Source organism: Hyperoodon ampullatus (genome assembly GCF_949752795.1).
Source record: "Hyperoodon ampullatus genome assembly, chromosome: 2".
Lineage (NCBI taxonomy): Eukaryota > Metazoa > Chordata > Mammalia > Artiodactyla > Ziphiidae > Hyperoodon > Hyperoodon ampullatus.
In genome coordinates this window covers 42,662,788-42,687,882 of record NC_136915.1, presented here as the reverse complement: position 1 = coordinate 42,687,882, position 25,095 = coordinate 42,662,788, and the positions used below count along the sequence as shown (strand labels likewise).

The following is a 25,095-nucleotide window of genomic DNA, read 5'->3' as shown; positions in this document are numbered from 1 at the left end:
TAGCTTCCAACTTTCTCCTATTTCTATTCTGGCTCCACACACTAGGAGTATCCTTCCTGTCCTCAACACCCCTTATCTTGTGGGTCTCACTGATAGGTGATAGAGCATCAGGCAATGATATTTTGAGACAGGTCACTCCAAGGAGCTTCTCATTTATGTTACTTTAACTGAAATGGAGCATCTATTCTGGAATGGAGACGGGTTAAGAGCAAGAGTTTTGGGGTTAAAGAGATGTAGATTTAAATCTTAATCACTTACTAGCTATAAATGGTAAGCCTTGAGGTAAGTCACTTACACTTTCTGAGCTATATCACTTGAATAACCTAGTTTAGAAGCTTTCTAATAGAGCTATTAGAGCGTTAAACAAGCTAATGCATATACAATTCTTAGGCACTATGCCCTGCATGCAGTAAGTGCTCAATAAATAGTGGCTTGGATACAATTGTTGTGTACTTAGGCCTTATGCCAGACACTGGGGGTACAAAGATGAATACAACAGTCCCTGACATGTAGGACTATTAGTCTAGCAGAGGAGACACACTCCTTTCAGAAGATCAGGCTGCAGATTTTCCCCTGTCTGTTGTAACACCGTACTCTCTGAGTGAGCAGAAACTCCCTAGAGCAAACAGATCCCTGGGGACAGACATTCCAAAGAGACCAGGAGGATGGCAGCAGAGAACAGACTCTGGTGCTTCCAGGGCCTTCTAGGAGCACACCCTCCCTGGGACTTCTGATCCCACCACCAGGAGCTGGGAAAGAAAAAAGAAGCCAGTTGGCTCCTAGAAACAAGAGTTTTCATTGTGGGGACCAGATCACCCCTGTGCCTGTGGCCGCAGCCCTGCCCACAGGCAGGACAGGTGTCTGCTTATGTGGCCCCACTTCTCGTACTTCCCCCACCCACCACCTGATATATGATCTATGATTGATATGATATTCTTTTATCATGGGCAACCTGATGGTAATGTTTCTAATGAGTTCTGATTGTGCTACTTTTTGCTGCTCAAAACCTTCAGTGTTCCTCCAGCACCTTGTGATGGAAGCTCAAATCCCTTACCTGAGCATCCAAGGCCCTCTGGGATCTGGCCCAGCCTCTCATCTCCTGCTAACCCCTCTAAGCACCCCATGCCTCAATTCAAACAGAATGTCTCTGGTTCTTACTATCTGTTCATCCTCGTGGCAAAATGAACTCCTGCCCATCCTTCCAGGCCCAGCCTGAATGCCACCTCCTCCATGAAGCCCAGGCACAAATGACTGCTCTCTCCTTGGACTCTACAGATGATACACATTTCAGTGGCAGCAGCTATCACACCCTGCCTCCCATCACAGCCATCTGTGCTAACACCTCATCTGCCCAAATAGTCTGAGCATTCTAGCGGTCTCTGCAGACCCTCTGTGGCATCTAATCTCAAAGCCTTATGTAGGGCAGGAGCACAATAACGTTCTCTGAATTGAAACAAAATGTGTAATACACTGTATGTAATGAATGCATTTTAGCTCCTTTCCCAGGCACTGACTCTGACGTGGAGAAGGAGCTAGAGGGAACCACAGATTTGAAGCGTATCCAAGAATATCATGAGAGTACTTCTGGCACAGAGTAGGCTGGATAAAGAATTCTTTTAAAAAATGGTGTGGTGATAGAATTTGTGTGCCTTAAGACTTCTTTTAAAAAGTCCATCTAATTATCAAGGGGGATTATTGGTATGAGGACCTTGCTGTCTGTCTAGTGACCCCCAGAAGGGAGAGATATGCTAAAGGTTTTATGGCCTGGTTAGCGGAAGAGCTGGTCTCAGATTCAGGGTTTAAGGCACCGAGTCTCTTCACTAAACTTCAACTCCTGAATCTTGCTCTACTGGTAAGACTGATGTGGCCACTTGGAAGCTCCATGATACTTTCCATTACACAAAGTAAGACTTAGATTCATTCTTTATGTATCTCTGAAACATGTAGATGGGGAAAATGTCTGCCCCCTCCCCACGTCATTTTTACCTTAGGGGTAACCCTATTCACTATCATCTTCATGCTGGGGAGCATTACTCAAGCAATCCACTATAAGCCAGGGCTACCTATAAGTGAGATATTATTAGTTCCATTTTCCAGATGACAAACTCTGGCTCAGTGAGGTCAGGTACTTGTCCAAGGTCACACAGCTGAACCAAGACAAAGCTGGATATGACTAAGTTCTGGGATCTTTCCACTATGCCAGGCTATCGTGGACAGTGAAATAGAAGCCATGTACTTGGCACAAACTGCTACTTTCCCTGGAAAGTTACCAAGCTGGAGAGATCACGCTATAATATTTTATTAGTTAGACTTAAAGTTGGAAGGAACCATTCTGTAGATGAGGAAATAAGTCCAGAGAAATCAACTAAGTTGTCCAAGGTCATCCTAGTAGTTTCTAACAGAGCTGGACCGGACTCTCCATCTGAACTCAGAGCTCTTTTGAATGGACAGCAAGGGGGAAGGGGAGAGGGATGTGGCTCTGTGACCTTTGACAGACCAGCTGATCTGCTCTGGGGCTTCATGGTAACCATGGAGAAGTGATCCTTTATTCCCCAGGGCCGCTGATGTTCTAGGCCAGCATTGTCCAACAGAACTTTCTGGGATCAAGAAAACGTTCTAGATCTGTGCTGTCCAACATGGTAGCCACCAGCTACAGGTGGCTATTGAGTACTTCAAACATGCTTAGTGTGACTGAGGAACTGAACTTTTCATTTAATTTTAATTATTTTAAACTCAGATGTAAAGAGCCATTTATGGCTAGTGGCTACTAGACAGAACAGCTCAGGGCCCAGGAACAACACAAAGTTATAGCATCTCAGAGCTAGAAGGAACCTTTAGAATCATTTAGTCAGACTCCAGCCTGGTATAGGAATCCCTCTAAGTCACCCCTAAGGACTCCATTTGCATGTGTCTGACAATCAGGGACTCACTACCACCCAAGGCAAATGGTAGACACATAGATTCTCTTTCCAGATTCTTGACATATAGGATTGAGCTTCAGAGTCACTTTTTTTTTTTCTCTAGAGAATGGAAAAGCAACCTTTGTGGAGTGAATATGTGAGTGCAGCACCGTTTGGCCATCTTCCTCATTTGCCTCTGGACAACACTTAGAGCATCTTGTCTTTTCAAAACGTGGAGCTGAGAAATTGAGACAAGACACCAGGGATGGGTTGACCAGAGTGGACAAGAAAGAACCACTGTTTTCTGGGATCTGGAGTCCACAATTCTCCTAAGATACCTGGGGTGCGCTGAATTTTTTTTTAAGCAGCTCACATCACACTGTGGGATCTTTTACACTTGTAGACAGCTAAGCCTCAAAGCCTCATTCCACACACTTCTGAAAACTTAAGTGTCCTTGTAACATGCGCCTGCCCAATTTTCTTTTGTAACCCAGACACAGGACACTGTGGATGACCTTTAAGATACTGGGAACATAAGAGCCTCACTGGGCAGAGTAAGGGAACTGTATTTCCATCTCTCAAACTCCTACATCTGTATCTGAAATTAATCACTCAACGGAAGTTAACAGGGCGCTAGGAAGCAAAGCAGCCAAACGGAATGTGTCACAGGAGAGAAAGTGCCTGGTACAACTGGGGTAGACGGGTCTGCCGTTTCCACTGGTGTTGCCACCCCCTCTCTTCACTCCTCGGGGATTCAGTGATCCAGTCGCCCCTGCTGACCTTGGCAGGGAAGCACTCCCACACCGGCTCTGACTACAGCCATAATGCGGGAGGAGAGAAAATGTCTTTTTATTATTAACGAGACTGAGGGAGGTCGTCTATCATTTCTGGGTGGGGTGATATCTGCCAGCAGAAAATGATCTGCTAACTCTCCGGGAAGCATTAAGAGCAGTGATAGGAGAAATAATTGCTTATGCCAAGAGCAAAGAAAAGATGCCTCAGCGGAATGGAGGCCTTTAGCAAGGCAGGTGGATTGCGGGCGCGGAGGGAGGGAGGTAAGGCTCCCTGATGACCCCTGGCAAGAGAAAGAAGCAGGAGGGGCTGGAAACTGGAAACTGCAAAACTCAAGTGTGGAAAGATCCCCTGGAGGCACCGTTAGTGCTATTAGAAGAATAACGCGAAAATGGAGAAATGGCTAAGCAACATCAGAGCAAGAGGCTGAAATAGAGGAGCTGCTCTCCTTCCCTTGGAGAAGCAGGGTTTTTCCCCTTCTGAAAAGGCTTCACTCACACACCTTCCCCTCCTCTAGCTCTGCTCCCTCTGGAACTGGGCTGTTGCCTCGCGATAAAGCTTCTCTTTTACTCTCTCACCTCCTCTCCTGACTGAGGGCCAACGCTCCTGGGTTCAGTCAGAGTGGCAGGAACAGCTTTTTTGTCCCCTCCTCCCGACCTAATCCTGAAATCACTCACACCTCCACTTTGCACAAGAGCTGTGCTCTGGGAATGCTTTCTTTAAATTCATATTTTTATAATTTGAGTAATAGCTTAATGCAATGATTAGGAAGAGAAAAGCCACAACATCATTTGTAAATGTAATGCAATGAGAAAAGGAAGGAAAAATATAAAAACGTTGATAGCATGGAGCTGGGAATGGCTGACATTGCCTTCATCACATGATAATGAATTTTCTGAATTATTTATAAATAAGCCTGTTTTGCTTTTAAAATGAGTCAAAAAGCTCCTAATAGAGCTGAGGAAAACCAAAGTCTAAGGCTGACAAAAACTTAGCACGGCAGCCTGCAAGCCTCTGGTTTCGTTCATCAAACAACCTAAGTGATGCACCAGTGCCAGGTGAACCTACTTGGAGCTTTACTTTGACCAGATCCCTCTCCTGCTCAAACCGTGCACAGCTCCCTACTCCGGCTCCTCTACCCCAGTCAAGTGGGAACCCCTGCAGCCCTGTGGCCGTCCCCATCTCACTGCATTAGAGGCGCTCCTTCGCATGTTTGTGGCTCCCATGAGAGACAAGTTTCTCTCAGAGGCAGAGCAGTGAACGCTTTTCTAATCCTGGTCCTCAAACTCAGGTTAAAACCCAAACAGGTGTCCCACTGCACGGAAAGGGTTAGGATCCTACATCCTCAAATTCCATTCTGGATCACTTTTTACTGAAGGCTCTCAGTGTAACTTGTATATCAATCCAAACTTTTGGTAAACATATCCCTCTTTTGAAGCTACTACAGAACCATCTACTTTTCTTTGTTCCTAATTAATGCAACACAGAGCTGGACTACTGCAACTGCATTCAACAGAGTGCTTCTTTGAAAGAGGCTGGAATTCAGAAGCTGCTCTTGTAAATGCCCTGCAGAGGTTCAGGATTGCGACGGGCATCCACTGCGGGTCCAGGAGTATTGGGGATCATCTTCCAGAACCCACAGCCATTTTGCTCAGTGCTTCTCAGCATCTAAAGTGATCTCTGTTGGAGACAAACGGGGGGTGGGGTGGGGGGCTGGAAGCTAAACAGCACTTCCAAGGCCCTAAACAGGACAAATAATCTCCACTGGGTTTATGGCTGAAATGCTGAGAAAAGACCCAATTTTGGGTCTTTGGCAGGCTAGTCAGTGTAAGCCCATGGTCCATACCTCATGCCTCTCTTTTTTTTTTTTTTTTTTTTTTTGCGGTACGCGGGCCTCTCACCATTGTGGCCTCTTCCGCTGCGGAGCACAGGCTCCGGACGCGCAGGCTCAGCGGCCATGGCTCAGGGGCCCAGCCGCTCTCCGGCATGTGGGATCTTCCCGGACCGGGACATGAACCCGTGTCCCCTGCATCGGCAGGCGGACTCTCAACCACTGCGCCACCAGGGAAGCCCCCCCATGCCGCTCTGACTCACATGGATGGAAGAATCTCCAGGGCACTGCCATCCCTAGGTCACCGAAGTCCTAGGACCTAGCTCAGGGCCTGGAAAGCAGGGGTCTGAGAAGATATGATCTGAAGTCAGGTCTGTCTCCTGATTGATGGCAGAAGCCCTGAACCACAAGTCTGTTTACTGAAGAACCTGGAGGAGCCATGCAATTCGTCTGTTTGCTTTTTATATATCTTCCCTGACTAGGGAGTATAACCCATGTGTGCACAGAACCAAATACACACCCACACACTCACAGAATGCCTGTGCCGCTGAGCAAGCAGGCAGTGAGACATTCCCACACTGACGACCTATTGCCAGAGTTATTTTTAAAACATTTTTTTCTTATTCCAAATCTCACTTACTAACTGTGTGATCCTGGATAAGTCTCTTAACCTCTTTGGGCCTCAGTTTCCTCAATTGTATAAAGGAGAGAATCACTATTTTAAGAATCAGAGCTGGGCTTCCCTGGTGGTGCAGTGGTTGACAGTCTGCCTGCCGATGCAGGGGACACGGGTTCGTGCCCCAGTCCGGGAGGATCCCACATGCCATGGAGTGGCTGGGCCCGTGAGCCATGGCCGCTGAGCCTGTGCGTCCGGAGCCTCTGCTCTGCAACGGGAGAGGCCACAACAGTGAGAGGCCCGCATACCAAAAATTAAAAAAAAAAGAATCAGAGCTGATGTGTGTAAAGCATCTAGCCCTAGGGAAGCTTCAAGAATTAAATGTTATTAAACATGCGTAGGGGTTAGAATACTGTTGGACACGAAGTAAATAATATAAGGTATCATTACTATCATTATTACTATTATTTCCTTTCAAGCTCATGCTCACATATTAAGTAGCTCCTCTTTTGGAAGAATCTTTCACGGCACCTTTGGATGCTAACTCAGCTCAACTGCTGGCCACTTGTGTGCCTTCGGACAAGTCACTTCATCTCTGAGCCTAATCTCCAAGAGGCGTGGGAACCTGGCCACTTTCTCCCACTAAAGAAGTTATAATCCGAAGAACAATTCCTCTGCAGTCATGTGTTTGCAAACATGTACTAGATGGTTCCAAGGAGATCTCTGTAATGCATGCTTCCAATGAAGATACTTGTTTTTTTTTCCCCAGATAGGCAAGTTATCTGCAGTCATCCACACTACTTAGAGGGTCTTATTTAAAGAAGCATTCTCGGGGCTTCCCTGGTGGCGCAGTGGTTGAGAGTCCACCTGCCGATGCAGGGGACACGGGTTCGTGCCCCGGTCTGGGAAGATCCCACATGCCGCGGAGCGGCTAGGCCCGTGAGCCATGGCCACTGAGCCTGTGCGTCTGGAGCCTGTGCTCCGCAACAGGAGAGGCCACAACAGTGAGAGGCCCGCGTACTGCAAAAAAAAAAAAAAAAAAAAAAAAAAGAAGCATTCTCTTTCTCTGCTTTGATGCTAAGATTGTATTCTCCTTGAGGACAGGGGCCTGGTCTTGCCCTCCACGTGCCCTCAGTATTCACACACAGTCACATTGCATCCCTTTTAGTAAAGGGGAAACGAACAGTTGTTAACAGGGAACCATCATTTGTGGGCACCTTCTACTAGCAGCCTAGTAATGAATCATTCACTTTCAAAATGCAAAACAGTGTTTGTGTATTTAAATTTGAGTTCAGAGGCTGCAAACTGCTTCTCCGTAAGTCATCTCTTAAGTTTTGTTTGTCCCAGCAATGCCACTACTGGGCATATACCCTGAGAAAACCATAATTCAAAAAGAGTCATGTACCAAAATGTTCATTGCAGCTCTATTTACAACAGCCAGGATGTGGAAGCAACCTAAGTGTCCACCAACAGATGAATGGATAAAGAAGATGTGGCACATATATACAATGGAATATTACTCAGCCATAAAAAGAAACGAAATTGAGTTATTTGTAGTGAGGTGGATGGACCTAGAGTCTGTCATATAGAGTGAGGTAAGTCAGAAAGAGAAAAACAAATACCGTATGCTAACACATATATATGTAATCTAAGAAAAAAAAATGTCATGAAGAACCTAGGGGTAAGACAGGAATAAAGACACAGACCTACTAGAGCATGGACTTGAGGATATGGGGAGGGGGAAGGGTAAGCTGTGACAAAGTGAGAGAGTGGCATGGACATATATACACTACCAAACGTAAAATAGATAGCTAGTGGGAAGCAGCCGCATAGCACAGGGAGATCAGCTAGGTGCTTTGTGACCACCTAGAGGGGTGGGATAGGGAGAATGGGAGGGAGACGCAAGAGGGAGGATATATGGGGATGTATGTATACATATAGCTGATTCACTTTGTTATAAAGCAGAAACCAACACACCATTGTAAAGCAATTATACTCCAATAAAGGTGTTTAAAAAAAAAAAGTTTTGTTTGGCTTGCCTACATATTGCTCTAAAAATTTTTGAGTTGGTTTTTAACCTTTAAAAATTGGGAGATTTGGCATAAAATATCTAGCTTTGGGTTTCTATTGAATAAGTGGAAGATCTGGCAATGATCTGGGTTTAAATAATCAGTAGTAGCCGAAGAACAGCTGCCCTTTTTAGTGCTCTCCAGCTCACTATAGTCTCCACTACTCCCTCAGGGCTTTCTAGAACTATCCCTGAATCTAGCTGTTCATCATTAACCTTCAAAGCTTAGGAATTAACTCTTGGTTTGCCTGCATCTATGTTGTACATTACATTTGAAGTCGTGTGTTTTGCAGGAAGCAAAAGGAGGGACAGACTTGACGGAAGTTTGCAAACATGTACTACATGATTCTGAGGAGACCTCTATGGTGCATGCTTCCAAAGAAGATACTTGTTTTTTCCAGATAGGCAAGTTATCTTATTCCTTCATGGGAATAAGAGCAAAGAGATAAATCTCATGTCACTTATCAAAGCAAACTGAAGCAGAAGAAGTAAATAGTGGCCTGAAAGGCAGAAAAGTAATTTTAAAAAATTAATAAATGATGAGACTATTAACAGCACACCAAAAGGGTTTGCTTTTTCCCTTTCCTTTAATATGATTTTTACCTGAAACACTGTGTCCCTTTAGGAAAGGGAAGAAAAGTTAATAAAGGAACCTATCACTCAAACTTAATTTTTAGTATGGCAAATAAACGCTTTAATGAAAGGGCTGAAATCCCCAGGTTTGCACATTAAATTTTCATTCATCGTAGAGAATGGAAATTATTGATTCAGCCGTGGCATCATGCATTTTGAATCCTACAGTGCCTCGGAAGCCCACGTTGCTGCTGGGTGCAAATGTGTTGGCAGCATCTTGATGCAGGGTGAGCACAGGGTGGGTGAGGGAGTGGGGAAAAGGATATAGAGATGGGAAGGAGGCTGACTGGTTCTTCACAGAAAGGAAATAATCAATGTTCCTTGTTTCTAAGATCCACTGAGACAAAGCACTTCTTCTGATGGCATCATGGGCCAGGGGGGTTGCATTCTGAGATCAGAAAAGCCAGATCCACTCAGCCTTTTGGGAATCTCCAATGGCTTCATGGAATACTTTATTTTAAAAAAGCAGAATGGATGGCTAAGAATTTGACCTTAAGCTCTTGGGGAGGTTTGGGTTTTAAGAAAACTGCAGAGGAAAGAAAAGCATCTTTCTCAGTTTAAGATGAGGGAAGAGCATCAAGGGAAGAGCAAATGTCTGACATTCTAATGCTGAACTAGATAACACAGAAAAATCAATCAAACCCACAAACACACCTCTCAATCTGGTGTGGCCTCATCAAAGAATCAGGGGACAAGAGCATCCCATCTCAAAGCATTGAAAATAGGTATGTTTTTCCTTTGAAAGAAAGTAATGCTCCTGTCTCTCAGAGGACTACCCCATAATTAAACAACTCTCGATTATTTCTCCTTTACAGAACTCACAGGGACTGATTCTAAGCTGAGACTGAGGCAACCTGTGTCAAGCCCATTTTGGGGTCTTTGTGAAGCCCAGACTGTATGAGATCAGGAAAGCGATCATCTTTAGAAAATAAGCTAAACTAAACTGCAAAAGTAGAGTGGCTTAAAAGAAAGGAAAGAAGGAAGCAAGAAAGGAAGGAAGGAAAGAAAGGAGGAGGGAGGGAGTTGAGTAAGAAAGAAAAAGAAAGAAAGAAAGAGAGAGAGAAAGAAAGAAAGAGGAAGAAAGAAAGAAAGAAAGAAGAAGAAAGAAAGAAAGACAGATATAAAAGAAAAGAGAGAGAAAGAGAAAGAAAGATAACCACATAATATATTCCAAAAAGAGAAGGTTTCTGTTTTGTTTTGTTTTTGTTTTGATTACCTCCCAGCTAAGATTTTCTTACACCAGTAGCCTCCTGTCGGTCTGGATGTTGGAAAAGTAGCTCTGTTGAACCATAAAGTTCTGGTTTTGTGTTTTCAAATGCTGAGAGCTGGTGCCATCTATAGATTTCCATTCTGGGAGAGGTTTCTCTTTTGTCCTACTTTGCGTCAGACCTGCTGTCGTGAGGATAAGAGCGCCCAGGAGACACCTCCCCATGGTTTAATAGGCTATGAAGGATGGGACTCATTAATCAGCTGGCAGCTGCCCCCAAACAGGATGCTGCCTGGAGGTGGGGGAAGAAGGGAGAGGGAGGCTGAGCAAGAGGCAGGCTCCATCCAGGAGACCACCACTGGCTGTCAGGGGCCAGGGGCCGAAAGCAAACAGCACCACCTCCTCAAGGATCCTCACAAGGTGAAGTCTGAATGGAGAGAGTGACTAGCCAGCCACAGAAATGTCCATTTGGAGGAGCAGGCTCTGGGGGACTGTTTTTCTTTTTTGACTTGAAACAACCCCTCCTGAGATATTATCTACCAGTCTGATTATTTTTGAATTGCTAGAATGTTTACTTTTTCATTCCTCCCCAGATGTTAGAGTACCTGTCCCTATTACACCAGTGCATTTCTTTAAAACTGATTTTTCCTTTTCAAGCCTTGTGTAGGAGGGTCCTCTTCACCTTTAGGTAAAACCAAGATGCTTGGCCTCGCGTGTGAGGCCCCTGCCCACCTCCTATCCTCATCTTTTCATCATCTCCCTGCTCAACCTTAGGCCATAGTGTGTTCTATATGTTGTTCCCCACTCACAGTGTTTATATACATTTTCACAGCTTTGCATGTGTTGTTCCCTCTGCCTGGAACAGCTTCTTCCCTTGGCTCTGCTCTGACCAGCTTTGCAGGCTTGAGCTCACAGGCATTCTTGATGGGGGTAGTCATCCCACCTGCTCTCTGGATTGGAGGTCCCACAGCTTGTGGTCCTCTCCCTCTACTCCACCCTCACCTCTTTCTTCTGTAATGATCTGTGTCCCTCACTTAGTACAGTGGATGGTAAGTGTCCTTTGAATAATAAATAAAGAACGCCACTGCCAGCTCCCTCATAGCCTGAATTTATTAGATCAAAGGAATGAAATTTAACCAGTGCCTCCCAAATAAGGAGCTAATATGTAACCTCTTACCTTTATGGTTTTGGTCTGGAGTCTGAGTCCATTTAAAGTGTTGATGGCTTTCTCTGCATCCTTTGGATCAATATAGTTAACGAATCCATACCCTAAACTCTGTCCTGTGGAAACATTTTTTAAAAAAGAGAGAGAGAGAGCTCATTATCTTTATAGAGGTAACACTTCCCATTGCAGTGCGTCAAAACCCTTTAGTACATGGTTCCTTTTATACCAGGGTTTACTCCCAGGTTGAGAAGTTTCTAGTTCTTCCATCTCTCACTCTCGTCAGCCTTTAAACTCACAGGAGCTGCCCCAGCTGGGAATAGGTAAGTGCCCCTGCACGTCCACACCATATACACGCAAGTGTCCACTTAATTGGGAAGAGGCAGGGCAGGGTAGTGGAAAAAGAGCAGGTGTGGTTTGTTAGAAAGAGATCTGAACTGGAGTTCTGGGGCTTTTCCTATCAGCTGTGGGACTGTGAAGAGGATTCACTTAATCTCCTGTTTTCCCCGGACGTTTCTTCTCTGCAGATAACAGCACTTGCCACAGACAGGTTTGAGAGGGTTAACGAGATACTGAGTATGCAGTGCCTACCTAGAACATAGTAGCTGCTCAACAAAAGACAGCTCTGCTATGCTCAGTCCTGTAAAATTGGGACAAGTGCTGGATGCAGTAGCTGTGTCTGCTGCCTCAGTCATGCCAGCCATGCCTACACTCAGAGGACTGTAGCAAGATCTGAGCAGCAAAGACTGGAGACATTTATAGTGAAGGCATGGCCAGAATTTAAAGCAGTTGCAACAAATCATTCATTGCCCTCATCATTCCCCCAGCCTAAGAACAATAAAAAAGGGGGGAGATCTACTGGAAAGAACTGGGGAGCTCCTAACACAAAGGAGAGAGTGCAAATACACTCTGCAAAGAGGATTTAGCTACTTTAGGTGAAGATGGCATCAACTTGTCTCAAAAGAGAGGTAGCAAGTGACAGGGCTCCCCCCCAAGTGAAATAAAAATAATGTGCTTGCGATCGTGCCACTGATTATAAATAGTCCATCAGCTCTGCCATGTGTCATCAGCCAAAAATATCATTAGGAAACTTTACATTTTCTGACATACTCTTTAAGAAATACAGAGCTTAGGGTGGCTGCAAAACCAGCTTGAACTTCCCAGGCAATGTTATTGATTTGTGGGCGGCAGCAGAGCCGAAGGGGAGGAAAATGACAGGACGTCACATGTCAGGAAAGACTGATTACATAAAGCTCTCTTTGGAGTACACTCAGACCAGGGCTGGGAGACAATACAGCAAAAAGTCTGCCATGTCCTGGTGACAGGAGCCCACTTCAGCAGCCAAAAACTCTTTCCAACAGCTTCTGTTTTGCTGGTAAATGTCTGTGTTTGTGTTGGACGTAGGAGGGAACCTGGGAAAACAAGTTGGGTTCCGGATCAGAAAATGGGTGACTTTATTATCCTTTATAGGGTGGAAGTAAAGAGAATCATGAGGAAACTCAGTTGCATTTTTGTCCCCCAAATGGAAAACCCCAAATGACCATACATTAGGATATTCCTTCTGTTTTGGAATAACAGGGTTAGAACAGGAAAGACAGGAGCAAGCTTCGCCAGATGTGCCCTTCACCAGCCAGAATTAGTAACTGAAGAAGGGGGAGAAAATGTTGAGCACGCTGTAGCTAGCGGGGCCCTTCTCTTTCTATTTCACTGTGTTATGTGTGGTGTGTGAGAGGTGTGTGTGTATGAGTGGCGAGTGCACATGTGCACACACACTCACGCACACACAGGAGAGTAACAGTTAGAGAAAGAGGTGTGTGTGAATACAAGACCCTGCTACATGTTCTCAGAAAATTTTTGCAAATCCAAAAATACATGAGACTAATTCATTGGTTTAAAAATATCATTCATCCTAAATTCAGCTTCACCTCATCAAGCCTAGCTAAAGTCACCTAATTAAATCTATTTTCATCATGCGAATTTATCAGTCCTATTTACCTTGTATATAAGAGAAGCCTTAAAAGTTGCTGTAAAATAGTCTTAGTTATTTCTTTTAAACAGTCATGCACCAAATTGAGGGGCTTTAGAGGGCACTTTTAAAGTAATAATCTCAATGACAAACCTTATGTATGAGTTCTAGGAAACAGGCCAGACAGAGTCAATCTATCCAAATAAATTTAATTTGTATAAAATTAAAATGAAATATGAAAAATATAGACAAAACACTCACCACTTAACTGCACTTAACCACTTAACAATGACTCATTGTACTGATGGAATATATGTGGAAGAATTTATCATGCCTACCAGTGGTGCATGTTCCCTGGTATACTATCTTTCTTTCCAATCATTCATATATTTATGGAAATCTTAAATATATATAGTGGCTATGATTTTTATATTCTATATTTTATCTTTATTTTAGAACATTGCTTCAGGAGGAAGGAAAACACACTCAGATTCTAGGAAGGTTCTGAAGGTCAAGTGAAGGAAAGACTCCTGCCCAGCAAGATACACCATATCTACGCACCTGCCTGTGTAGTCCCAAACCCACCATCACCTTAGTACCCGACTGCAATTAGCACAACCGTGTTATGCTCACCTGCTCTAGGTTTAGAGAGAGACTGCATTTAACGTCAAGAATGAGGGTGCTTCGGGGAAAACTAAAAACTAGATGAACACCGTTTCAGAAAGGAAAGGGATAAAAGATCAGAGGTTTTCCTTGGTATGAAATAATGAACTGCAAAATCTAAAACAGGACACTGCACTGAACGGGAGGAGGAGAGAGGTGGAAAGGCTTGCCTGTGAATTGAAAGATATGAGATAAACTGGCAGCACAATAAAACTACCTGTGGTTAGCCTAGTTCATGAACAGGCTTCTTTACGTGCTTCTTTGCCATCATAGAAGGAATTCAGCTAAGTCTCATAAAAAATACTCAGTGGAGCTAAGCATATTCTTTTAAAACACTCTTGAGAGGATTAAATCCCTAGGTAGAAAATATAAAAACCCAAGCCTCATTTCTTTCAGAAACTGTTTTAGTAGTGAGGGAGGGTAAAATGAGGAAGAATTATACGTTTTAATTTTGGTGGCCATATACTGGTGATAGGCTTTGGATTTGCATTTCTGTATTTAAATTGTACACAGAACATAAAAAAATACAAATGAAACATATTCACAAAGAATACCAACACTATTTCTACGAGGACCAAGAGAGCCACCATGCTGAGAAGGCCCAGGGGACCCAGTCTGGAGTCTAGAACTAAGTGTGTCTATCTGCATCCCAGAAATAGATAAGGTTTTTTTTTTCTTTCTTCTACTCAAATAGCTTCATCGTCTCCCTTTATCAGCAGCAGCAAGATTTGACCAAACAGGTATGGCAACAGTAATTTCAGAACAGAAAATTAAAACAAACTTTAGTTTGCTCCCAGTTTATGAGCTTATTTTGATAGCAAGCCAAGCATACAAATTAAATCATTGAAGTTATGTTTACTGAATCATCAATAAAGAAAAAAACAAAATCATTAAAGACAAGATAAAATATTATAAAATGAAGACTACCTCCAATATTCAGAAATTATAGTGAGTGCCTGCTCCTTGATGCCCAGGTGACCTACAACCCTTACTTGTGACCAGTCCTTCGCAGTCCTGACCAGCAGGCTTGGTGGGTAAGAGGCCCAGTGACCATGAATTGGCAAGAAAGGCATTCTTGGCAGTTTGGGATAGAAACTTAAAATTAGAATGTAGTTTCCAAGGGAAAACTGTTATACATAATGGCTACATTTTTAAGGCACTTCAGTGTATTTTGGATTAAACAGATTCTTGTTTTTAACAAGCTTTTCTTAAATCTGCACCTGAATATTTCTATTTTTTCAACTGCGCACATGTGCATATACACACACAAAGACACGACGTGTCCTTGTACTACAATGTGGCAATATTTCTCTTCTGTTATAATAATTTCTATACCTAACTTCTCCCCTTAGAAAGCAAACACTTCTCCCTACAAGAACTAGTTTCTAAAGTCTGCGTACTTGAATATGGCAGGTACTCAACAAATATTCGATAAGGGAACAGATGGATACATACACTTGTACTAATTCTCCATTGCTGGAAGCACATGACCAGGATGTGTTTATGTTTGGAGGGAGAAGAGGATGAGAGGGGCACCTGGGGAATTCGTTTCGTATTTGTGAAAAAGCGAGAGCAGGACAACAAGCTGACATCAGGGACTGGAAAACACAAACAAAATATGTCCTGGTTGGTTCCCCTCTGGCACAGATCAGGTGAAAAATAAAAACCATCCTGGCTCAACATTTCCAAAGAAATCCTGAGTTTCCAAAGTGCCTTTCCACCCATTATGTCTCATTTGAGTCTCCCAACAACCCTGTGGGAGAGAGAGTCATCATTTATAGATGTGGAAACTGAAGCTCTGAGAGAACAGAGGTTTGCTCTACTATCCCTGAATAGCTGAAACTGAGTCTAGATCAGGGGTTGGCAAACTGTTTTATGTTTAGGGTGAGATAGTAAATAGTTTAGGATTGGTGGGTCCTCCAGTGTGTCATGATGACACTGCCATTGTAGCGTGAAGGCAGCCATGTACAATATGTAAACTAATGAGCATGGCTGAGTGCCAATAAAACTTTATTTAGAAAAAAAGAGGCAATGGGCTCAATTTGGCCTTTGGGCCATAGTTTGCTCACCCCTTGGTACAGATCTTTTGACTCCAAATCTAGTCCCCTTTGCCATCACCACAGTTACTCCACTGGAACTAAAGTGTTGTTGACAACTATACTGAGGCCCTGAAATATCTCTGAAGTTGTTTTGAACCACCTGAGAAAAAAGTAAATTACCTCAATAGTTTGTGTTAAGCACTTTTTTGTATTCAAATGCTAGGAAATGTCACCATCATAGCTGATTATAACCCCTCATTTCCCAGTCATTCTGGATAGAAGTTGTTTTCCCTTGCCTTTGGGGTCCTGGGGGTTATGACAGCAGGACCCTAAATATGACATCCTTATGGCTGATGGCAGCAGGGAAGCTGTCCCCTCACAGGGCTGACCGGGAGGAGCCTCAGCATTTCTGTACTGCCAACCTGCACACATTGCTCTTTCTTTCTTCAAAAACCACCATTCTCCAGAAACTGAACAGCTACTCCCCTCATCTGCAAAGCCCTCAAGGGGGCAGCCAGATGGGTACCTGCTGTTGATGAAACCTTCTGAGTTGAGTAAGGAATTTTTGTGGATGTTGGAACCCCTAGCTCAGGCTGAAATTCTGTTCTCAAAGCACATGATAAAATCCCCAGTCACCTCAAGATCACCTGCAGGGCAGTAATCCACATGCTGGGTTAACCTCAGCCAACTTCAGATCCTAGGACTCGCTCCCTGCCAGTCCTGAGATGACATTCCCTGTTGTCCACTGCCTTGAAATCTACTTCAACACACCCTAAAGAGGGTCAGAGAGCTCTGAGGCTGTTACTGCATGTACTCATGTATGTGTGGCCCAAAACTGTACTTGCTGTATATCCTTGGTTAATACATTTAAGCTTCACCAGCCTGTTCCCTTATCTGGAAAAACAGGGATAATCCCTTATCTTCACAATCAAAGGATCACCGTGAGGATTAACTATATTAACATGTGGATGAACAGAAGCTACAATTTATTCAGTGCCTACTTTGTGCCAGGCACTCTGCTAAGTGGCTTACTAAAATTACCTAATTTAATCCTGTGCGGAAATGGGTACCATTAGGCCCATTGTAAAGATAAGGAAAGTGAGGCTAAGAAATGTTAAATAACCTGCCCCAAGTCAACCGGGAAGTAGGCCTCCAGGCTAGGATTTGAATGAACTCAGGTCTGTGTGACTTCCCAGCTCATGCCTTTTCTCTACAGGGTTTGGTCTCTCTGCAAAGGCACGGCAGTGTCTGGCATCAGGCAAGAACTCAAGGGGATGCACACGCCTTGTGTTGGAAACTCTTCCCTTTCTTCACAGTGACTGGGATGCTTTGAGATTCTAGAGCATCCATGGCTCTGTTCCTTCCCAGCCCACCTCTGTGGGTGTTTACATTTGCTGGACAGTCTGAGTCTTGGATTTTCTCCTGCAAACTCAGTGTTAGTAGAGCCAACTAATCAGAGGATTTATTTTCTTTTGGTAGTTCACACAATTCCCTCAAATTAAGTATGGTTTAAAGTCTTGCTACTCTAAGTGTGATGCCTGTACCAGCATCACTGGCATCACTGGGGACTTGTAAGAAATGCAGCTTCAGCTTATTGCTCTGTGACCATGGCTAAGTTAAATGAACCTCCACACCCTGATTTCTGAGAAAACTACACATCTAATTTGTAGTCACAGGGAAGGGAAGCTCTGACAGGAAAGCTCTCAGGATTTCTTAATATATGCTATTTCTTTTCATCCACAGATTTTGCATTCTTACTTTGCCCCTTTTTGCTAGAGTAATCTCATCTGCAAAATGGACTTAATATTACTTTTTTCATGGTGTTATTAGGAGTATTGAAAGTGATAATGCATGTAAAGTGCCTGGTATATAACAGAGGCTCAGTAGATGCTGGTTTCTTTTCTTTCATCTCCCATGCCCCAGTAGATACTGCCTTACGCCGTTGCATCTGAGGATGCTATCTTCTGAATGAGGCCCAACCTCCTCAAAGGTAGAGAATGTTTCTGATGCTTTTCTTTCACATTGGAGTACATAGCATGCAATAGGCATACTAATTCCACAAATAACTGACACCTACTACATGCTTGATACTATGAGTGTGCCTCCAATGACCAAGAAATTGTTCCTGCCTTCAGGTGACTTGTCTCTCTCCCTCACCCCCCAATCAGAATATCAATTCACTGATGGCGGAAGCCAAGTATTTTTTGTTCTCTGCTATGTTCCCAGAGGATGGTGGTAAGAGGTATGGAACCAGATCCCATGAGACACATCTGAGAGACCTGTGGACTTTAACCTTGAAGGAGAGAAGATTCTAGGGGTGCTCAAAGCCCCTTCCAATACTTGAAAGGCTGCATGGGAAGTCAGGGGTAGGCTAGCTATGTGGTGTCCCAAGGGAGAGAATGAGAATCGGGCAATAGAAGAAAGTGAGGGAGTAGATTTTTGCCTTGATAAGAGGAAGAACTTTCTACTAATGATTTTATAAGGATACAGGCTGCCTTGTGAGGTGGTAAGGGCCCCCTGACTAGAACTATGCAAACAGATCTACATTTTATCAGGAGATGTTGCAGCAGTTAACAAGATCAATTCATAAGATACCTTCTAATGCTAAGATACAAAGGTTCTAAATTACATTTATTTGAGACCCCATGCTCACAGTTTATCTTGATTTCTAACTGAGAAAATAAAAATAATAGAGAATATTTATTAAGCACCTACTGTGGGCTAAGCACTTTACATATATTATTATTTAAATCTTTACAACCTCTGAAGCAGGCATTTCCATCCCTGTTTTACAGAAGGGGAAACCGAGGCTTCAAAAGGAGAAATAACATACCCAGGGTTATTCGGCTAGAGAATAGTAGCCAGACCCATCTGACTTCAGAGCCTGTACACTTTCTGCTGTGCCCTGGTTTCTTCAATATGTGCTGATTTGTGTGTTAAACACCTGCCCTGACACAGCACAGTGTGCCTGAGACCTTGAGAGAGCCTGGGTTTTCTAGTACTATCTCCAAGTCTTCATTCTTTCCATTAAATTTCAATATATACCCCAAAGTATCCCATTCCCATCTTCCACATTGGTTGTGTCTGTCAAACTGGATCTGGTAGGTCATAGAATGACAGTCTTGGAAAGGACTTAACTATCAATCATCTTTGAGTCTCTTCTACAGATTTGGCAACTGAGGACCAAGGAAGAAGCAAGCAGTTCATGGTCTAGTAAGAAAATCAGAACTGTGAATCAACAACTATAGTAGACTGTGGCTAAGTGTTGTGACAGTGAGAAGGAGAGAGGGTTTTCTGGAGGATGTAACTGAGTTGAGACTAATTTGAAAAGATTGATAGGAGGTAGCCAGGCCATAGACAGAGAAGGGCATTCCAGGAGGAGGGGGCAGCTTAAGCATCTATCCCTTGAGGAGAGAAGACTGCTATTCAGTTTATAGCTATCACTTCCAGGAGGCCAGTGCTGCTGATGTCAACCTGAACTGTCAATATCGATTCTAAGTTGAGTGCTCAGATGTATACATGAGATCTCTCCATACCTCTGGCACAGATTCAGGAATCATTTAGACATCTGAAATTTTGAGTGCCTCTGCTCTCTGCCAACAACAAACATGATAAAAAAAAAAACAGGACCCAGCCTTCTTATTCTGAATTCCCAAAGTATTTAATATTACATTGAATCAGTACTTGGTTATTTCCAGAGGCTACATTCTGGCTTCCTAAGCAGATGAAATTTCCCAGTTGAGAGCTCATCATGCGGCATCAAGATGACAACAAGCAAAGCACTTGGTCCATAGTGGGCATTCAATATAAACTTGTCGAACTAAATGTATTTCTCAGTGAACCCTAAGTTCCTTAGGGCAGGGACATGGGTCTTATTATTCTTGGTACAACCAATGTCTGGCACATAGTAGGCTTTCAGTAAATCTATGAATGAATGAATGTATGAATTCAATAAGCAAATGAATAGTAACAAAATAGTTATCATTTTTTGAGTGCTTACTATGTATACTGAGTGCTTTATTTTTTTCCAGCTTTACTGAGGTATAATTGACATATAAGCTTGTAAGATCATACACACTACCATATTTAAAACAGATAACCAACAAGGACCTACTGTATAGCACAGGGAACTCAGCTCGATATTCTCTAATAACCTAAATGGGAAAAGAATTTGAAAAAGAGTGGATACTTGTATGGGAATAACTGAATCACTTTGCTGTACACTCGTAACTGTGAATCAACTATACTCCAATATAAAATAAAAATTAAAAAAATAAAATAAAGTGTACATAATGATGATTTTATATATATATATATATATACATCTTGTGAAACAATTCCTCCCATCTAGTTAATTAACACATACTTATCTTTTTTTTTTGCAGTGAGAACATTTAAATTCTACCTGACTGCTTAATTTGTATCATCTCATCTGCCCCCTAAAACAATCTTACAAGTTAGGCATGGTCACTGCCATTTACCATTGAGAAGACATGTCCAGAGGCCTCAGATCCCAAGGCACAAGTCCCTCTGACTCTAAAGCTCATACAGGCTTTCAACAGAGCTTCTTGATTTCAGAGACGATATCAACCAAACTGTTCAAGTAGATGTAAAACAATACCTCTGTTACTGGGGTGAGGTACATGGAAATTCAGAGTGTATATGATGATTTCCAGGAGTCCCGAAAGCAGGAAGGACCAGTTACAAAGCTACACTATTTCATAAAGAAAGCCAACCAACCAGTTCTCAAAGGAGTGTTTTTAAAAAAAACTTACTCTTTTGGTTTGTTCTATAAAGTAAGTTGCTCCAAGTGACAGATCTTCAAACATACACTTTAATAATAAGCCTCAATAAATGAAAAAACTGAACTAATCTGAACCTTATTTTTCTTCTGCCTGTTCAGGAAAGAAAGGCGATTCATAGGATAAAAAGGTAGTATCAAGTACTTAGACTTAGTTAAAAAAAACCAAAAGGAAAAAGTATTCTAGGTAAAGTACCAGGGAAAATAGAAGCCTCAGTGACAACTAGCTTACCTTCAGCATTTATCACACAAAAAGAAATGTTCCGACTGATGACCCTGGGGCAATAAGAGATTCTTAATAGAAGCAACATTAAATTAAATTATGTTCAGAATACTCTTACAGACAGGAAAGAATAGGCACATATTTAAATATTTTTAACGAGGGTCAAAACAAAAAGAGGAGGAATTTGGCAAACTCCCAGCTAGCCAGAGAAATGAACTAGAATTCTTAACTCTTGGTTGGCTTACTCTCACATGAAACAGAGTTCTCAATGTCAGACAGACAAGACCTTCCCCCTAGAATGGATGTGAACCAACAGGTGATTCCAGAACTGCAGCTGATGTCAGAGAAGGGTTTAGCAACAAAGGAAGAGGAGGCAGAAAAAGTTATCAGGTTAATACTAATTATATACACTGTAATCAGCCTTTGGGCAAAATGAGATTGTCTATGGGTGAAATGTCTGTGGGTGAAAGAAATTGCTGTATTTAGGCACAAAGAAAATTACTTCCAAAACTCCCATCAGACACTATTCTTATAAAGGGCAGGTGGAGGCTCCTGATATCATATTGGGATTTAAATTAATTAAGATAAGTTATGTGAGAGGGCTTGGCACAGGAAGATGTTTCATAAATATTAACTGAATATAAATCTATTAAAATTGCCTTTATTCGAAGTAAAAGAAAATTCATGGCTCTCAGCAAAGGAGGTGAGATAAATAACTGGTCTGTGCAAAGCTAAGTCAGGATGTCAAATATGAGTTGCAGAAGAATTTTGTCTGAAAACCTTTGCCAGTGTCTTTTCTGAACTAAGGGCATGGGGTTCTCTGGCCTTGGACTTAACCACTAACGGCTGTGTGGAACTCCCCGTCCCTACCATCAAGGAGTTCAATGATAGTGAAGTACCATCAGGAAGCTCATGACTGTGGTCTGAAAGCTCAGTTTGGCTCCAACAAATGTTGAAAAAGAAAGAAATTCCCCAGATGCATGAAAAAGAAAAGAAATAAGAAGCAAAAGTATATTTTCCCTTTTCTTCACCATTCAGCTTACAGTTAAGAAATAAGACAAAATAAAGAAATCAAAACCCAAGAACAAAAGAACTCACACAGAAATGGGTCTGTGGAGTAAGAATGGAGGAGGGAAGCCATATTCTTTTGCTATTTTTTTTAAAAGCTAAGGGCTTCTGCGCGAATGGCTGCACCAAGCAGGTGTGACCAGTTTCATTACACTGAGTCAAAGAGGTGAAAATGAAGGAGTGCCTGAGATCTGTTTGAGAATCACCAAATGTAAACACCTTCTAATGGCTCAGCTCTTTCAGGTGATGGAAAATGAAACGTCACCCTGACAGTCAGGAGACCAAACGAACCCATAAATTAAATAATTCCCAGAACATACCCAGTACTCAATAATTTTCAACAAAAATGCCTAGTATGTGATGGGACTTTGCTGGTGCTAGAGAGATGGACCCATATGGCATCATCTTGTGTCCCTTTTGGGAGTCGGCAACACTTTCCTGGGACACCAAGGCCTCCACTTGCCCATCCACATGCAGTAGATGACCCCACCTCTTTCTTAACAAAAGAAATGAGGTCATCAGGTAGTAACTGGCCCAAACTGTCTTCTTCCCTTCTACCCGGAAAACTTATCCCTAATGGAGCTCCATTTCTCCCTCCTGGCTAAGAATGTACAGTCCACAAACTGCTGGAGAAGAAAAGCTTCTTTGGGTAATGTTACATATTATATACCATTCTTTTTAAGATTTATAACACACATTAGCACAGACTCAGAGAAGTAGTGATAAAAAGAAACTCCTTTATAACTTGGTTTACTTCAGTTTCCCAAACTCATGCGGTCACATAACCTATTTTAAAAAACATATTACCTATTAAATACCTTTGGGAAAGACTTTTAGATGGGATTCCCAAATGAACATTACTCTTTCAAACAGGACTGAATACTGTCTCAAGATATAATTACCCTAAGGTGGGGGGGTGTGGACCCTGACTCTGAGCTACAGTTCCTAAGATACCAGAGGCACCAGCAGAAAACAAGGAGACCAAGCCAGAGAACACCTCTAAGGTCTCTTTTCACTGTCATAGTCCATGATTCTGTTTCTCAGAAGACATCACACAGACTTGCTTCTGGGATAATCTAGACACAGGACAGAAATGCACAGTGGGGAGGGCGTCAGACATCTGTGTATATATTCACATGTTAGTACACATTGTACAAGTCTGGTTCTAGCTCACTCTGTATCAGTAGTCAGCATGTGACGAGCTCAAGGTGTTTCACTAGGAGAACCAAAGATCCAGAGGAAAAACAAAACAAAATAGTGTGTGGCTATGTGGACCCCAAGCAGGAACACACACTTATAGGTACGTACATACAGGCATAGACATGAACACTATCTATATTTAACAAACTAGGCATACAACCCTGGGAGGCAGTACAGTACTGTAGGTAAAAATAGAGATTTTGAAGTCAAACAAACATGGGTTCAACTTTTCCCTGCCACTTAGAAGCTGTGTGACCTGGGACAAGTTACTTAACCTTTCTGAGTCTGTTTCCTCACCTGTTAAATAGAGCAAATAATACCTCCACCTTGCAGAACTGCTGTGAGAATTATATATGTCAGGTGCTGTTCTGAGTGTTTTACATATACTGATGCTCACAAGAATCCTATCAATATCCCTACCTTACAAATGAGAAAACCGAGGCACAAATAGAGTAAACATTTTCCTGCTATACAGCTAGTAAGTGGTGAGGTTGGAATGCATACAGAGGCAGCTAGCTGTTAATCACTAGGCTCTCCTGCCTCACACAATCCTGGATTATAGTAGGTCCACGATATTCCCCTGGAAGACACAGACACACATACACAAATATATAAACACCCTACACCTCCTCTTCCTCTCTGGCTTTTCAAATCTGCTGTTTTTGTCATTAGTTTATTACACGATGCAGTTCAAGTGGGCAGCATGCAGACACCAGCTTCCCAAACACAAGGATCCTGTGTGGCTGCTCAAGGAACAGAAGAACAAATTCAACCCTGAGAAATGTTAGTTCATTCTGAACGATGACTCACAGCCGCTATTTTCACAAACAGCCTGCTAATTAAACTTTCTTATGAACTCTGCTAACCAATTTTTCCAATGCATGGAGAAAAATCATTCATTATAGACCGGAATCCAAAATCTAATATTAAAGTGCAAGTAGGATCTGTGGCATTGTAATTTGATCAGCTTGAGCATTAATAACAGTTACACACTGATGTCTGAGAGAGGTAATCAGCTTTTGTTGAGATGTACGTAGATAACTAAACAAAACATTTGGAAGGCAGACTAGAAAGCAAAGCTAGCTTATCACAGGGGTTTTAGTATTTACTTTACCCTCAGAAATCCCCTGCTTACAATATCTTATCTTCCAGGTGACCACAGTAATATCCTGAATTGGTATAGTACTTTAACGACTTAATGACACATTAACAGCTCATCTGATGTCACAACACACAGTAAGGTGGAAAGAGCCAGTGTTATCCCCATTTTGTGCACAACAACCTGAGGCACCGAACGGCTTGATCCACTGCAAGCCCCAGAGCTAGAGCTAGAATGAGAACTTGGTGGATCTTTCTATTTCTTCATGTTGCCGCTCATAAAAGTGGCCTGATTTTTAAAACAATCTCAGAAACCATCCTGACATTTTCAAATATTGAACTAAGGGCTTTAATTTACAATCTTCCAGAACCACTAAAACTGCATTAGTAAAGTGCATTATTACTGTAGCTATTTCTGAGGTTTACTGGGATACATCCTACACAGCCACGTTCACAACTCAGGATGAAACAGCAGAATGCAGGGAACCTTCTCTGTGAAGGACTTCTATCCCAATTGGCAGCAGCATGTGGTCAGAGAGACACAGGTACACAGACAGCTTGGCCACCTGCCAACTGTGTGACTTCAGGTCAGTCATTTTAAACTCCATGAGCCTTGGTTTCCTCATCTGAAGAATGGGGTCACCATTACCTCTTGGGGGCAAGGTCAGGATTAAGTGAGATAACAAACATAAAGTGCCTGGCTTCTAGCAGTACTTAATAAATCTGAGTTCCCATTCCATCCTCCTGCCTTCTACTTGGTCCTTGGAATTACATACTGAGGACTGAACCAGGACAGAAATCCACTTTCCCACTCCTCTCCACTCCTCT

The 25,095-nt window shown here is 42.7% G+C and overlaps 1 protein-coding gene across 8 annotated transcripts in view; it reads right to left on the bottom strand.

Moving 5' to 3' along the window:
- Window positions 1–25,095, bottom strand: part of ELAVL4 (ELAV like RNA binding protein 4) — a gene marked incomplete at both ends in the record, with an annotated part of 82,799 nt that overhangs the window by 13,411 nt on the left and 44,293 nt on the right. For all 8 annotated transcript variants that reach the window (XM_079696781.1, XM_079696782.1, XM_079696783.1 and 5 more), the window contains one exon: window positions 11,225–11,328. In XM_079696781.1, coding sequence (XP_079552907.1) covers window positions 11,225–11,328 — 104 coding nt within the window. The remainder of the gene's footprint in view (window positions 1–11,224; window positions 11,329–25,095) is intronic.